The sequence below is a fragment of the Myotis yumanensis genome, unplaced genomic scaffold, assembly GCF_028538775.1.
Source record: "Myotis yumanensis isolate MYYU_CA2020_CCGP unplaced genomic scaffold, mMyoYum1.0.hap1 SCAF_9, whole genome shotgun sequence".
Classification (NCBI taxonomy): Eukaryota; Metazoa; Chordata; class Mammalia; order Chiroptera; family Vespertilionidae; genus Myotis; species Myotis yumanensis.
The window spans coordinates 53,367,463-53,385,336 of record NW_027223760.1 but is presented as its reverse complement, the minus strand read 5'-3'; the positions used below and the strand labels follow the sequence as shown (position 1 = coordinate 53,385,336).

At 37.6% G+C, this 17,874-nt stretch overlaps 1 protein-coding gene across 1 annotated transcript in view; it reads left to right on the top strand.

Moving 5' to 3' along the window:
- THSD7A (thrombospondin type 1 domain containing 7A) overlaps positions 1-17,610 on the top strand; it is a 305,592-nt gene extending 287,982 nt beyond the window's left edge. Inside the window, exons 23-28 of the mRNA XM_070424355.1 lie at positions 3,735-3,908; positions 7,811-7,906; positions 12,106-12,188; positions 12,533-12,743; positions 15,619-15,706; positions 16,379-17,610. Of these exons, the coding sequence (XP_070280456.1) occupies positions 3,735-3,908; positions 7,811-7,906; positions 12,106-12,188; positions 12,533-12,743; positions 15,619-15,706; positions 16,379-16,463 (737 nt within the window). The 3' untranslated portion in view covers positions 16,464-17,610. The remainder of the gene's footprint in view (positions 1-3,734; positions 3,909-7,810; positions 7,907-12,105; positions 12,189-12,532; positions 12,744-15,618; positions 15,707-16,378) is intronic.
- Positions 17,611-17,874: the final 264 nt, after the last annotated feature.

Below are 17,874 nucleotides of genomic sequence, written 5' to 3'. Positions count from 1 at the left end.
ATTTGGGCTTGATACAGAGAAAGAACTTTAGGGTAGATAGAAGATCAAAATAAACTCTAAATCAAGTATGAGCCTAAGGCCTTGGGAAAGATATGGAGGCAACAGATGATTAGTGGACTAGAAGAGAAAAAATTAACAAAATTGAAAGTGCATTACCTATATTTTACTCTCAAATGGAAATTTTTATTATCCCAATTTGCTTATAATAATGGTAAGAAAAAAAATATATCTGTTTAAGAAGTGTGTTACTTTGAATAAGATCTCAAAAAAAATAAAAATGAGGGTTTGGTAAACAAATAATGATTTGGCATAAAATATATTTTCTATATAAAAAGGATATAATTTAAGAAAGCTTTAAGGATGGATAAGTTACAATGTTTAAATTTTTAAAATAGAATTAAGTGTCTGAAAGCTGAAAACAGTGACAAGAGTTGCCCATTCATTCACTCATCAATTAACTTATTCTTTAATAAGTAAATTATTTGAGGTGATAATAATGGCAGTTTTTATAGCTTATTATTAAGATGAACTGAAAATTGAACAAAGCAGTAAATAAAATAACCCCTGATACCTTGAACTATGTGCTAGACTTTAAGGGCATTTCTTACTGTGTATATGTAATAATATTTGCACACACTGATATTTTCATCTACTTACAGTTAAGAAATAATTTTTTTAAAAATCTGAATTACCGGACCTAGGCAAAGTGTTGCTTCTTAGACATTCCCACACCTGCCAATAATAACCTTTTCCTGATCCAGCAATTACCCTGTTTCATTTCCTGCTCCCCAATCTGGCCTGATTTCAGTCCAGATGTCACACATACTCTAATAAAATCATTTTGCTTCACAGCAGACAGAGGTTGAGGCAACAGGTAAGGACTCTACACAGGACCAAAGACTGAACCTTGGGGCTTTGATGTGTTGAATGGCCACATTGTCAACAAAAGCTGACCGAAGCTAAAAGTTGGAAGATTTATCTAGTCCAACACCACATCTCCAGTGCCAGTAATAGGATCATTGTTACACCCACAACATTGGGCAGTACTGGAATTCTTGCCAGGCATTAGCATCTGCTTTATTGTGGAGCCTCCCCACTTATTTTCATTATACTTCCTGCAGCACAATCACCCACTTTATTATTCATCAAACGTCATTGTAGACTAGGCACTGGGCTCAAGGTTGGAGATACATTGGGAAACAAACCTACCCTGTCCTCATAGACTTTACCATCTTATGGGAGAAACAGTTGCTAATTCAATAATGACGTAAGTAAACATAAGATTAAAACGTGTGGTAAATGATGGGAAGGAAAACTGAAGTATCCCTTAATAACATAGACTAGGGCAAACACATCATTCTAATTAAAGTAATTACAAATCCAGGAGAAGGCTGTTCTTCTCTTATAAATTACAATTTATTCATTTCAGTTCCTCCGGTGATAGTTTCCTTCAATGATGGGTTTTGAAAGCGAGCAATATGTGAATTAATGTGCTTTAAAGAGAGAAATACTGCCAAAACCGGTTTGGCTCAGTGGGTAGAGCGTCGGCCTGCAGACTGAAAGGTCCCAGGTTCGATTCCGGTCAAGGGCATGTACCTTGGTTGCAGGCACATCCCCAGTAGGAGATGTGCAGGAGGCAGCTGATCGATGTTTCTTTCTCATCGATGTTTCTAGCTCTATGTCTCTCTCCCTTCCTCTCTGTAAAAAATCAATAAAATATATTTAAAAAATAAAATAAAATAAAGAGAGACATACTGAAGTAAGAAATGCATTTCATACACTTAATTGTCTTATCTTTGGCAGGCATAGTGTAGTTTATTATTTCGAGGGTTTATATAGTCAAAATATAAAAATATGTTCAGTACAAGACAATGCCTCACTCTCATTGCTGCTATTAAATCTTTGAGGCCTGACATGGATTATTTAGGGGGTTGTTATGGTATCATTCACAGACTATCATTAAACAATTTTTTGAGTTTTTTTACAAAGCACATGTGTCGAGTGATATAAGCACATAGATAAAGCCTACTAGTGGAAAGATATGTTTACATCCATGTAGTTTCCAATCACTGAGGTGAAGTTATATACATTCATAGTGACAGGAATTTTTCAATTTTAAAATTTCTCCTGCATAATTAAAAATTGAGTTACCCCAAAGTAGCATTTCCTAGGGGATATAAATAATTCTAAAATGTTATCACACTACTTAAAAATTCTTACTAAGTTCTTTTTCCATAGCACTTCCAAAATTTATAAGAATTTTCTGCCCTTCAGGATGACACTAGAGAATTAATGACATACTATAATAAAGTCTACAAAAGATCACCCCACTTCACTATTATATGTATGTATTTGTTAGTCAATAATTCATGTTTTTCTAGGCTTCCTTAATCATGGCACAAGAAGTTTTTTCATTAATCAAATATCCAGGCAACTTTGTGCTAATATTAGGCAACTTTAGCATAATGAAAGGCTATATGAATTATTCATGTGATATAGCTAGAATAATTAAAGTGGTAAGAACCCATTGTGAACTTTTCTATCATAATTTACTGTATCCTCTGAACAATATCACCCAGCAATCAGTCCTGAATAATGGATGTATATATGGGAAAGGTGCAAAAGGTACAATTCATTAAATCCTCCCTGTTCTCAAAGTGCTTGAAGATGTTGATGTTAAACACATGATACACTATGGCCCAGCAATTCCACTCCTAAATATATACCCAGTAGGAATGCATGTATATAACTTCAACAAAAGATTCATACTAAAATGTTCACAACAGTAATATTCATAATAGGAAAAATTTACAACTCTCCACATGCCCATCAATAGTTGAATGGATATCTAACTTGTGGTAAGTCCTACAGTGGGAGGAAAGTACAGCAATAACAGTAAACAAATTAGAAGTACATATGTACATGCTGGATCTCACAAACAAACATGAATGAGTGAAAGAAGACAGACATAAAAACTACATGTGGCACAATTCCATATGTAACATGAGGGGGCTTTCTGAGGTTCTGAGAACGCTCTGTTGCTTAATTTGGGTGTTGGTTACATGAGTATATAATCAGGTTGTGAAAACTCAGCTATCTGTGTGCTTATGATTATGTGCATTATTGCAGCATGTTATTCTTCAAACAATAATTGACAAAAAGGGAATGTGAATTAAAGATGTAGATCAAAGAAATAGCATGCATTATGCCACTCCTGCAGCTGCTCATTTGGCTCTCAGCTGCACACCTCTGGGAAGAAATAGGAATAAAGCATAAATACTGCTTTCTCAGACTTAGACTTCAAGCTCTTTTGAAATGATGAATACCTAGAAGACAAGTTCTATGAGTATCTGTATTTTCTTTGAGGAGTACCACGTGTTTAATAAACCTCTTTACAATGATAATGACAAGCGTGGCAGTAGGTTTTAATCAAGTATTTGCTATCTCTTAAGAGGAGGGGAATCATAACAGACAAGCTCCTTTAAGCAGTAGTTTACATTTGATGGCATTACACAATGCATAGTCCATACCCATAACATCCACTCAGAAAATAACAACATTGATACAAACTTATAAAGCTACATACAAACTTGGAAATATCAACTACATATCTAAATATTACAAATATGACCAGCATACCTACAGGTGTTGCCCAGTGGGGTTAAAAATAAAATGACTATCTGGCTGGCTATTCTTATGGATATGGGTATAAACTGCATACCTGTGTTTTGCAGGTGACTGTTATTTGAAGGACTGGTCTTCATGGAGCCTGTGTCAGCTGACCTGTGTGAATGGTGAGGACCTCGGCTTTGGTGGAATACAGGTCCGTTCCAGAGCAGTGATTATTCAAGAACTAGAGAATCAACACCTGTGCCCAGAGCAGATGTTAGAAACAAAATCATGTGATGGTAAGTGGTTATAATTCATGAAATATACTCATTTTAGTTTTTTGTTGATAAGCAAAAGCCCAAGATATAGAATTTTCTGCTAAATAAGCAAGTTTGCCAAGATCTCACTTAAGATTGAGAATTGCATTGAGAATTGCATTAAGGGTATGATTCTAAATTTTAAAGATTTATCGGAAGAAAAATATTACCAATCGTCATAAATTAGATGTTCAATATTGTGAAAATGTCTTCCACTTTTATGGGCTAAAGAAAGCTGAGACAATTAGGAGCTCATTATTTGTATACCTATAACACTCCTGATCATGCCTGAATCTAAAAATATACTCAATGTATTTAAATCAAAAGAATTAATAAATAAAAATTACAAATCTACAGCAAAATGAGAGGTTTTACTAAATTTTCAGAAATTGATAAATAAAAGTATTGCTAAAAATTATTCTATCTGATACAAACCTATTTGAATATATATATATATCTATATGTCTGTATGTATATATGTGCATACGTATAGAGCCATGCACCAAATACAAGCAATACATGACATTTTTAAGAACCACAGAGCATTAAAATGTCATAGTTTGGGAATACAAATGAAGTTTAAATGAGACAAAAAAATTTGCTGTGTAGTGGAGAATGTAGGGCTCAGCAAACAACTCTCTCCTTCCTGCTTGTGTTTGAAAAGAAGGAGTATGGCATAGAATAGCAAATAGGAGTCAAAATATCACATTTTATTAATGAAAAGTTGGAGGAGAAAGCGTAGAAGTTGGAGTAGCATGCTTAAAATGAAAGCCAAATGGTCTGAAATAGAATTATCTACTCTGTCAGTTAAATCTTCCCAAACTTACCAGATAAAACATCACATGTGTCCTGGGAGAAAAAGGTCAGGGGTTACAATAAATGATGTAATTTCTAAGAGAAAGAAAGAGAATTGTTTACCCAAAATGAAAATTAAATAAAATTACACGTCAATAACATTACAATTGAGAAAGAAAGCCTTCCGCAAGCACATAGAGAAGTAAAAACTGAAAAACGACACTTTCAGAGTATTACATGTCAAATGTATATTACTTAGAAGAGAACTGAAATTCTTACATGCTCAGATAGGAGGGAGAAGAGTTTAAAATGAGCTAAGCTTTTAACTCAATTAAAAAGAAGAAGAAGAAAGAAAAGAGAAACAGTGTAACCAATACAGATAAATACAAATTCACTGAGATAGAAAACAAAGAAGCAAGATAATCAACAAAATCAATAGCTTGTTTTTTACCAAACTAGCAAAATAGACCACCTCATGCAAAATCAATGAAGAAAATTGATATTGCTACAGATAAAATAGTGTTTAGAAAAGTATCATTCTGTGAGTAAATTTTGCTAACCAATGTAAAAACTTAAAGACAATTTAGAATGTAATAATTTACCAAGAGTAATAGAGAAGTTAAACCATGGATTCTATAACTATTAAAAACTCAAATCTATCAAATATGTACTCACACATGCACACAAAGTAAAACTTAAGTGACTTGAATTATGAGGTTTACCAAAATGTAAAGAAACATACAACTCCCGTTTATGTGAAATCTTAAGAAGTAAAACAAAGTTGAGTGGGGGAGGGGGGAATGGAAGACTTCCCCAATATGACACCAAAGACACAAACAAAAATGGAAAAAATAAAAATACCTTTAAATTTAAATCTTCTACACAGTAAAATAGACCATAAACAAGGTTACTAGACAAGCCACAGACTTAAAAATGATACTTGTGATGTCAATTAATTTCGAAGGATTAATGTCTAGAACAATTGTGAACCTTTTCAAAATAAGACAATTTTATACTCTTAGCACTTGAGGATCCCAAACTACTAAATGTTTGTTAATTTATTTTAAACTAGAGGCCTGATGCATAAAATTTGTGCAAGGGGCTTGGCCCTCACAGCCACGGCAGCTGCCTCGGTCCTCACAGCCCCAGCTTCATCCAGAAGGTCGTCTGGCTGTCCGGTCTAATTAGCATATTACGATTTTATTATTATAAATAATCATAAACCAACTGTATGTTACTATAAATATTTCCTGAAAAATAACTATTTTCAAAAATAAAAAGAAAATAAGTTTAGCCCTAACCAGTTTGGCTCAGTGGATAGAGCATCGGCCTGCAGACTCAAGGGTCCCGGGTTCGATTCCGGTCAAGGGCATGTACCTTGGTTGCCGGCACATCCCCAGTGGGGAATGTGCAGGAGGCAGCTGATCGATGTTTCTCTCTCATCGATGTTTCTAACTCTCTATCCCTCTCCCTTCCTCTCTGTAAAAAATCAATAAAATATATTAAAAAAAATAAGTTTAATGACAAGCATGTTCTTGTTGTACACTTTTCCAAATCTCTATAATCTGTAGCTTAAAGGAATACAGTTGGATTCCTTATCTGCTTTTGTTCAATCTATTGCAATTATAATTTAGTTTATGTACACAGCTGGGCAAAAGTAGTAGCTTTACAGTTGTTCATATGGAAAATAATACAATAATGAATAAGTAATAATGAAAGAGTAAACTGTTTTGCATACTCACAACTGTAAACCTACTTTTGCCCCCCCCTCCTTGTATATAAAGAAAATCTACCTAACACAGGTGTCACCTGCACATGCTCTAAAAGAATGTCAAAGTTCCCTATGGTTCCTGGACCACACTTTGAGAGTTGCTATTCTAGAATAAAGAAGTCCCACTATTCAATAAGGGGGGAAAAATTATAGATTTCAATAGGAAAAAGGCCAAAGGTATACATGATCAATTCACATAAGAGGAAATCTTAATGCCCCCAAACATCTTTGTTACTGTTTGATAGCTTTAGCAATCAAAAGACTGCAATTTAAAATGATAAGATAGCTTTTCACAAGACTGACAAAAATTTTAAATCTGGAAATCATGAAGGTCTGTGAGGGTTTAGAGCAATGGTAGCCCTATTCTCAGCTGGTGGGTATGTAAATAGCCTCGTTTTAGAGGGGGGGAAAATGACCTACATTTAGTAAAGTTTCAGCTATCCCTACAGTGATACCCAGAAATGTCCCTTCTAGATAGTTACCTTAAGGAAACACCCAGAGGCTTACATAAGGTTGATCACTCAGGCTTGATATAATAGCAAAAATTGAAAACAACCCAAAAGTCCACCCCTAGAGAAAATGGTGGAATAAATTATAGTAATTACTACCATGAAATTATATATAGAAGATAAAATAAACCGACTACATCTACATTAAAATCACATAGAAATAGTCATCTGTAACATGGACTATACATTTTAGAATGATTCAGAGTATGACACTTTTTAAATTTTGAGCCTGACTAAAAATAATACCTTATATCATTTACAGATATATATATATTTATGGTATATTTATATCAAAAGAATATAAAAGATCACAGAAGAGCATCTATCTACTGCAGAATAGTGGGTATTGCTGGACAGGCATGGAGGGAGATCAGAAAAGAATATAATAGGACATCAAGTTTATGTGTTATTTTTTACTCATCAACAAGCAAAAAAAAAAAAGGCTAAAGCAAATACGGCTAAATGGTAATATTTGTTAAATGGCATGATGCGTAATTGAAATTTTTTAGTTATTCTCTATTCTTGTCTATATATTTGATATTTCATAATGTTTAAATAAAACATAAAATTAAAATCCAGGTTTAGATGAGCTAGTATAACAGCATATATGGAAAATTATTTGGGATTATGGTGATATCTGGAATTGAGTAACATGGCAACTTCAGGACAACAAATTGGCATTTGCATCATTTGATATGGCCTTCTTATCACCTTTCAGTTGCTTATAAATATTTAACTAATATTCTATCACCATGATTATCCTTCTGGACAGCACAATGCTTCCGTTAATGTGTTTTGTGTCCCTGCAGATGGACAGTGTTACGAGTATAAATGGATGGCTAGTGCTTGGAAAGGCTCTTCCCGAACAGTCTGGTGTCAAAGGTCAGATGGTGTAAATGTAACAGGTAAACCTCCAATTTCTCTTTGTTCTTCGAAGGTTTTCCTGTAACCCATGTGTAATAGGTTAGAAAAAATAATTAGGACAACAAAGATATTCTTTCAGGATTCAACACATGATCGGATTCAGGACACCTGAGCTGTATATCTGTCTGGGACCAATGACAAATTACTTTCTTTATTAATGTTTCAGTTAAATTCTCCCTCACCCAGCCATTTTAGACGTTGCTGCTAGAATTTATTTAATTAAAATATTCTCTAACTCTAACAAATTATTATTGTAAGTAAATAATTCTCAGATTGTTTTTACTAGAAATGTACATATTAATAACTCACTACATGATAAGAAATAATCAATTTTTGTTGACTATATCTGTTTCTGTGCCTTAAAACGCAATACACTCAGAGACCAAAGTATTTTCAAGGGAATATCCTATATAATAAAAGCCTAATATGCAAATTGCCTGAATGGCAGAACAACCCCCAGAATGACCAGTTGCTAAGATGCACACTGACCACCAGGGGGCAGATGCTCAATGCAGGAGCTGCCCCCAGCCTTCAGGCCCCAGGCCAACCAAGGCAGGTGCCAGCAGGGGCCCCCTGATCGCCTTGCCAGTTGCTACACAGATCAGCCCTGGTCACCGGCCAGGCCTAGGGACCCTACCTGTGAATGAATTTCATGCACCGGGCCTCTAATGATTACATAAGTTATGATACCTTGCTTGAATTCAGAAAGGTATGATTTCTATAGTTCTTTTATTAATTAATTAGAGGCCCGGTGCCCAACATTCATGTACTCAGGGGCAGAGGGTCCCTCAGCCCATCCTGTGCCCTTTCGCAGTCTGGGAGCCCTTGAGGGATGTCCGAGTGATGGCTTTGGGGAGCAGGCCTAAGCCGTCAGTTGGACATCCTTAGCTCTGCCACGGAGGCGGGAGAGGCTCCTCTCACTGCCACTGTGCTCGCCGGTCATCAGCCCAGCTTCTGGCTGAGCACACTGACCACCAGGGGGCAGACCCTGCATTGAGCGTCTGTCCCCTGGTGGTCAGTGTGCATCATAGTGACTGGTCATTCTGCCATTCGGTCGATTTGCATATTACCCTTTTATTATATAGGACTAGAAGCCCATTGCACGAAGATTCGCGCAATAGGCCTTCCTTCCCCTGGCTGCTGGCACTGGTTTTCCTCCAGCACCCGGGACCCAGGCCTTTGGTCCGGCCACACCTCGAGGCTTGGTTTCTCCACTGCAGCCATAGTGAGGCTTGGCTTCTCCGCTGTGGCTGCAGTGAGGCTTGGCTTGATCCTGTGCAGCCAAGCCTCTTCAGTCTTCAGTCTTCACTCTGGCCGGAGCCTTCAGTCTTTGCTCTGTGCCTGCATATGCAAATTAACCTCCATCTTTGTTGAGTTAATTTGCATAGTTCTACTTGGCTGGTAGGTGTAGTGGAGTGACACCAATTTGCATGTTTCTCTTTTATTAGTGTAGACTAGAGGCCCGATGCAGGAGGATTCCTGCAAGAATAGGACTTCCTCGGGCCAATCGTGCCGCCAAGCCCCACCGCCCAGGGTCACAGATGGGGGTCCCGCCCGCCCAGGGCCGCACAGGGGGTCCCAGCTGGGGGCAGGGCTTAGTTGGCCCGTTCGCACCGCCAAGCCCCGCCACCCAGGGCCGCAGAAGGGGGTCCCGGCTTGGGGCGGGCTTAGGCGGCCCGTTCGCACCGCCAAGCCCTGCCACCCAGGGCCGCACATGGGGGTCCTGGCTGGGGGCAGGGCTTAGGCAGCACACGAGGGCCCGGATGGTGGCTCGCGCTGGCCCGTTCTGCCTGCATTATGCAAATTAGCCACCATCTTTGTTGGTGGTTAATTTGCATATCACACTGATTAGCCAATGGGAGGTGTAGCGAAGGTATGGTCAATTACCATGTTTGTCTATTATTAGATAGGATAGGGAAAACCTATTGGCAAATCTTCAGCTCAGAATATCTGAACACTCACCCAGTCTGTCCCCACACAAAAATAATTATACATCCGAAGAAGAAATCCAAGTGCAGAACTTTTATGTGTCCTTCATACCGAAATTTACCCCAAAGAACTACTCCAATCTGCAATGCTTAAAGTTTCCTTATCTGAGCCCAGTAAAGACACGGGATCCCAAGGATTCCTTTGAAGAGGGGAAAAAAAGTTGGCTCCTGATATTTAGTGAGACGAGACACCTTGAAAATCTCCTAGAAAGAAACCAAGGTTGGAACTAGAACCTCAACCTCAAGCACATGAACCCAAAGTTCTATTGTCTCTTCTTAATTTATTTTTATAGATTTAATTTACAGGAATCTCCATAGCATAGCAGTAGCATGAGTACTGACAGTTATCTGTTCAGGGTGACCTGCTGTCTTACCGCCATTGTTTTGACTCGCTGGCAGGGAGAAAAGTAATGTGCATTTGGGTGCCTCTGAGTCTATCCATTTATAAATTTAGCTGTAATATATCCAGTAAGATAACAGGCGCAGGGATCAATGTGCTTTTTGGAAAGCATTAATTTTTATATTGAATTTTAAATTACCTGGATTTATTGAAACCTAATTACTCATTTCCTCCCTTTGAAAGTGGGAGCAGGATGTCAAATTGTATTCTTGTGAAGATAAGATTTTATGTATGAGAAATCTGTGTCAAGAAACCCTTGATAACAGCAACTCCCAGTGGACATATGCGGGACCAAGAAAAGAGACCTTCCAGGAAACCCTTTGCTCTCTGAGTGTTATTTTCTGGGAGAAAAATCTGTTCCAACTTCACATCTAAGAGAAGGGGAAGCGGGGCCTTTCTGAACCGGAACCATGGTAGGCGGTCCACTCAGCTCAGCAGTTGGAAATGAATATCTACATTCTCCTTTAAACTTTTCAAAAATAATTTATAGCTTCCCCAGAGGGTCCTATTAGTTTTCAATGTGTTTTGTTTCCCAAATAAGGATGCAAATGATACTTGTCTGCCTTTTCTTCTGCATGTTAAAATCTCTTATCCCCCTGAAATTGGGGCTATTCCCCAATGCCAAGGTAAGTCAAATTTTAAAAGACATACCTGTAGAAATCATATTTTCCATTTCTTTTTAATGCAGTATAGTATACACTATTTTTATTTCTTACTACTGTTTGATACCAAAAAGCCAATGTATAAGTGATTTGTGATAAACTTTACGTGCATTCCTTTTCCATCTTTTAGGAGAGATGAGATTCTCTATGAGAAGTAGATAATCATGTAAAGTATTTTACCTACCTGCATGGATTGCTTTAATGTTAAGAAAAGTTACCCTTATAAGAAACGCAGGTTGTTGTTTTCCTTTTTCTGTATGTGTTTAATGATGTCACTTCCATGTGGCCATTTAACTGCAACTGCCTTGCAATGACTAACTGCTTTCATAACATTGTTTCTATGAATATTTAATTTATAATATTGAGAATTAGCAATAGTCACTCTGAGAAATTCCACAGGATCATTGATTCCGTAAATAAAGGGAAAACGTTGCTTTGCTAAAATTCTGTTACATTGAACAAGAATGGTTTGAAACTGAGTTCCTTCCATGTCACTTTATGGCATCTCTCCCCATCTTGATATAACAACGTAGGCACACTTGATACTATGCTGGAAGAGGAAGAAAAGGAAGAGGAATCAATAGACAGCTGCAGGGTCAAGTTGAAACAGCAGTGCAAGCACACACTTAGTAGCTATATTTGTTTTCTTTCCTGTCCCCCCCAAATTCCGAATGTGATTTTTCTGAAAAAGAAATACACATTATAAAAAATGCATTCATGTAGTAGACCATAAATTAAAGAGATATGGAAACTACTTCCTTGAATTCACCAAGAAAAAATTTTAACTTTAAGGGAAAATTAAATCTGCTTTTTAGTGCTGGACGTGGCCTCAGGAACAATGACTGGAATAGCCCGTGTGCAGTCAAGGTTTTCAAGGCAGCAGCTATCAAATCGTCTGTTCAGCAAGCGCGTGTGGAACACCTGCTCCGCGCCCGGCACAAGGCCGTCTCCTCTGAGTAAAGAGCACCTCGAGTTCCTAAATACAGTGGTCAAGGTTAACCAAGTATTTCTCAGGAAAACCTGTGGGAGTCCCAGCGTGGGTTAGGGTTCAGAGACAAGCCTATAACTACAGTGTGTTCTTATTATCGCAAGAATTACTCCTTATCAAAATGTGGTTTTCTGTTCTGCAGGGGGCTGCTTGGTGGTTCGCCAGCCCGATGCTGACAGGTCTTGTCACCCACCGTGTAGTCAACCCCACTCGTACTGTAGCGAGGTATGTGTGAGTTCATTAGGGTGGACAGGCCAGCCTCATCATTTGTCACCCCACTGCCTCTTGTGCAGTCATTTCCCTTTACAAAAGGCATGTCTTGAGGCACAAAAATTCTAGTTTGGAACCTCTTTTATCAATATAAACAATTCTGGATGCACTTGCTTCTACTGTTAGGATAAGCTTGTGTGCGGTACAAAAAGTGTGTTCTGTTTTTTAATGTAGTGAAGACAGAAATTGCATGTAGCAAATTCCCAAAACAGTATTTCATTAAAGCCTTCTCTGCAAGTCGGGTCTGTTAGGCTCCCAAACTCGCCTGCATGCTCAGTAGAAATCTTGCTCTCCCGCAGACGAGGACATGCAGTTGTGAAGAAGGGTACACGGAAGTCCTGTCTTCTAACGGGACGCTGGAGCAGTGCACACTCATCCCCGTGGTGGCGATTCCCACCGTGGAGGACAAAAGAGGAGACGTGAAAACCAGCCGGGCAGTCCACCCGACCCAGCCCTCCAGGAACCCGGAAGGACGGGGCAGGACCTGGTTTCTACAGCCACTGGGGCCAGGTGAAGTGACTAGACAGCCTTGATGTAGAATTCTTTAATGATACATTTAACCAATGCCAAATGAGTAAAAAATCAGCATTTTCATTGGAGCTATTTATTATCTCACTGAAACTCATTTGTTCTAATGCTGCCATAGAATCTTTGATATTTTTGCTATCATTATAAAAAAAGCATTCATGCTCTAAGTTCAGAGAAATGAAATCCCACTTTCTTCTGAGAAAAAACAACAACAAATTTAGGATTGAGATTAGTTATTCAATCTCAGTCCTAAACTTGCAAGTATAATTATTTTCAGGTTGAGCAAAGAAATCTAACAAGGAAAATATTAATTAGGAGGAAAAAAGCCTGTTATCATTCACTACAAATAAAACCATAAAGACATTCAAGAACTTTTCATTGGAGCACGGAGAAGTAATAATTTGAACTCAAAATAGGAACATTAGTAATGTGGTTCCGTGCCAAGGGGTGGGGAGACACTAGGTAGCCAGACCAATTTCTGTGAGGCCTTAGTGTTGGCACAAAAGCTCAGAATCTATACTAGCACCACATATATGAGGGCAAGGATGGAGCCTTCCAGTCTAGATGGACCATCCTGGAGACTGACCAGACCCCTTGTCATATTAGATAGCCCTTAATGTGTCTAGCAATGGGCTTGAAGCTAATGCAGGCAAAGGCTTGAAGGCCCAATGAAATGCTCTTCCTACTCCGTACACTTTCTCTCACCAGTGGGTTCAACCACACACTCATCCCTAGAAATAAGCTGAGGGCGAGGGTGGTAGCGAAGATCATGCTACTTTTTCTCACACCAGGAGGGCTCACTAGTTCATGACCAAAGGAAATCTCCAGGCAAAGCCAGGCATAGACTACTTTTGAACTTGGTCAGAAACATGAAAAAGTAGAAAGAAATTTGCATGACTAACACATCTCTATTTTTAATGCATTAAGTCAAAACACTTTCCCTTACTGGAGAATCACTATTGGGATTTTTTTTTGAAGTATTTTACATTTAACCACAGTCTCCCGACCTTATTAGGCTTTTAGTTGGGAAAAACACTTCATTTTGCAAACCTGACTTGTCTGTGTAAACATGGAAACTCTCAGTGTTCAAGATGGTGGACCAGCAAGTGGCCATTAGCCATCTTGACCTTGACTCAGAGTCCAAGCAGATCTCCTCACATCCAAACTTTTAAGAAAAGAGAATAGTATTAATGTCACACTTAGTTTAATATGGAGTTTCCCTAAAGTAAACATTTTAATATACTATAAATGTACATTTAGACTCAGTTCTTGGTTTTTGAAAAACCCAAATAATATTTATTGAAGAACACTTGGGGCAGGTGAACCCAGCAGTGGCACAGCTCTTTGTATTTCACACCCAGGCTTACATTTTTTAAAAATATTTAGAATTGACAGGAAAGGATATTTAAAATATGAACTTATTTCCAGCAAATGAAATTTTAAAAAATTTCACAGTATTGGTTTGCTTTCAGTGCCATTCAAATGTGGACTAAGCCAGAGTTTCTTTGCCCGATCTATAATGTAACACTAGTATAGGTCTAATTGCATGTATGCAACAGAATATATATGCCGATGTGAGGACCAAATTAAGTTGGCAAAGTCATGAAGTGTCTTATGCTTGAAGTTTGTTCAGAACATAAAACTGAGAAGTTCAAACAGAATGAGACCAGAAAACCAAATGAGAAGAGTGATTCTATATGCAGATTCCCTGGCTATCCGAAAGGAGAGAGTTCCTTTGAAACTTTTCTTAAGCCAAAGTGGCATATAGAGGCAATTACCACTCAATTACATGGAATAAGTGAGCTGCCTCAGACCCAGAAAATCACCCACTAATTTATACCAAATATGCTTAATTATGTCCAGTTTTACGGTAAACCTAACAGCCGTATGAGCTCTCTCAGCCTTAGGACACATCTTGCTAACAGATGCACAAAGTAATCAAGATAAAGCACAGATGCTCACACAGTTCAAAGCTCGGGCAGCTTGATGCTGAGATGCTGGGTGTGGTTCCCAGGGAGGGAGCTCAGCGGGCCTTTCGCTGCCTGGAGGGCAAGCTGCCTCTATAACACTCACTGCAGAACTAACTGAACCCTACTGCTGCCTTTCGCCTTTTTTCATAAAAGAGGAAATCATCTTCGAATTTCCTTCAGTTATCAAATGCAGGTGATAATAAAAGATCTTTCTATAAAAGCAAGTGTACCATGAACTTTCAAACAGTAGGGAATGTCTATAATAGAAAAGGTAGAAGTTATTTAGAGATCATTTTATATGTTAATAAAACTTGGTTATTTTTGCAAATGATATTGTCAAATCAGCGTGAAAGGACTGTAAGTGTAAACTAGATAAAAGATTATTACTTCCCCAAATTGTTAAATATATTCATTTTCAATTTATCTGGAAAAAGTGTAAAAATGACAAAGTTTATGTACTGCATCAACTCTAATTTGTGGGACTTCTTTGAAATTGCATTATTTTTCTTTTCTCATGAGCGCAATCTCAAAATAGAATTAAAATTAAAAGAAAATGTTTATGCAGCATTATGCACGTATTGTATTTGAAGTAAAATTCAGATAAGAAGCAGCAGAAATTTAGACATGGTAACTTGAAATCTGAACTCAAATTGAAAATATTATTTATTGCCTTTGAATTCAATTTTCATTGATATTCTATCTTTAATGAAGGAACATCTAAGTCATAATAGCAGCTTTGCATTAATCATTAATTGTGCCTAAGCAATAATTCACTTTGAGTTTTGAAAGGACTTGGTCATATATGACTGGCCCATTGGTCATAGTTAAAGACTGTCATCTACATGCCAGACTAATATGAATTAATGATTAATATCCATTCTTCTTAGATGGGAGACTAAAGACCTGGGTTTACGGTGTAGCGGCTGGGGCATTTGTGTTACTCATCTTTATTGTCTCCATGATTTATCTAGCTTGGTGAGTGTTTAAATATTTCAACATCTAAGAGGAAAAATAATATTTCTCTTTTAGAGAAAACACGTTCAATTAACCATAACAGAGGAATGGCAAACTAATGTCTCAAATAAGTATTCCACATTTACTTAGCGTTCATTTGAAGTTCTACATAAACATGACTTTAGTCTTAAATAGTCTAAAAGCTACTAAATCTGAGTCATTTCGTTTCTGAAAATGCTCCAGGCCATCTTCTCAAGTACATTCTTCTTGGTTATGCAAGAGAATATGCTGATGGTGAACAGTAGATGTTTATATTGAATTAATTCTGGAGGAAGACATTATGGTAGTACCTGAACTTATTTAACTATCTTGCATTATTTATAAATTCTGTATTATTTATAAAGGCTTCTGGCCAAATATAAATGATTACACTGTGATGTCTGTTGTTAGTACTAGAGGAATTCCATTTGGATAATTAATCTTTTACAGGATACTAACATATTTGAAGGGTTCTGTTTCGAGTTTATTCGAAAGATACCAAAAAATCAAACGTTAAGTTTGAATTTAGGCAATGTAGGCAATTAAGTAATTTAGGTTTATCAATAAGTTTCAAACTTTTTTTCATTTAAAACAGCAACATTAACAATAGAAGACTGATTTTTTTCTCCCAATTTTAATGATTTTTTTTAACAGCAAAAAGCCAAAGAAACCCCAAAGAAGGCAAAACAACCGACTGAAACCTTTGACCTTAGCCTATGATGGAGACGCAGACATGTAAAGTATAACTTATCCCAGCACAACCAGTTCCAGCGTTCTGACTCTGCAGTAGAGGCCACAGAGCTATTCCAACTGTATGGAGTAAAGCCCATTGTACCTTTTCAAAAGAGTGTCGTTAAGAAAAGAGAGAAAATCCCAGTGCCATTGGAGACATCAAGACGATACCACTTACACAGGAGCCGTCATCCCTGAGAGGTCTAGGGGACTGAGTTGAATACATGCCGCCTTCTGAGAGTCTGTGTAATCGTTCATGAAATCTACCAACTGGCCAAGTACTTTCATCTCTAAAACATGGTGGCAGAAGTGGCCATTGGGAATGCCGACACAAGCCTCTGTCCGCAGTGTTCACTCACAGTAACATTTTAGCATGAAGAGTTTATGCCAAGATCTCTACAATACCATAGGCAAGCATAACATCATGTGCACTCAACTGAATAATACATATTACTATGTCAGATTATATGCCTGGTAATAAGCCATTTTAATGCTCTAAGCTGAGCAGAAAAACCCATTGAGTAAATTCAGCATCGATGGTAGCTTTTATTGACCTGCATTTCAGAGGCAAAGACTTTTTATAAGACTTAATTCCTGTCTTTCTCCAAAGTACGAATGCTGGACATGTACTAGTATCTTAGAAGAGTCCTCAAGTTCAGTATTTTATAGTGGTTATTGTCTGGAAAACTAATTTGCTTGTGTTAATACAGTAAGTTTCTACTTTCCCCAAAATTCAAACTGGTTGCCTGCATCTTATTTTGCTAAATGGAAGGCACATTTTTGCACTATATTAGTGCAGCATGATAGGCACTTAACCAGTATTGCCATAGAAACTGCCTCTTTTCATATGGGATGGAGACAACTATGCTGAGTGTCATGGAGGCATTTACAACTTCCTGTATCCTGAAGAGAGCAAAGATCATTTTGGATGGCGACAGGATGGAATTGGCTATTACACCTGCTGTGTACACTCTTCCTCATCATTGCAGCCATTGTGAAATCGACAACGTGGCGGTAATTTAAGTGTTTAAATCCTGAACTCATTAATCCTCCAAAAGATGAATCCCTCTAGTTCAGTGGTTCTCAACCTTGGCTGCACATGAGAATCACCTGGGAATCTTTTTAAAATCTTGATTTCTGGGCCTCATCCTCCGGAAATTCTGTGTTTTTGTTATGGGTTGGGGCCACAACATTAGTAACAAAGAAACAGAATTTCCGGAGGATGAGGCCCAGAAATCAGGATTTTAAAAAGATTCCCAGGTGATTCTCATGTGCAGCCAAGGTTGAGAACCACTGAACTAGTTGGTTTTTAATTGTACTTTGAAGGCTGTTTATGACTAGATTTTTATATTTCTTATCTTTGTTAAAAAAAGAAAAGAAAAGAAAAAAAGGAGCTGGTTGTCTTTTTAATTTTGAGC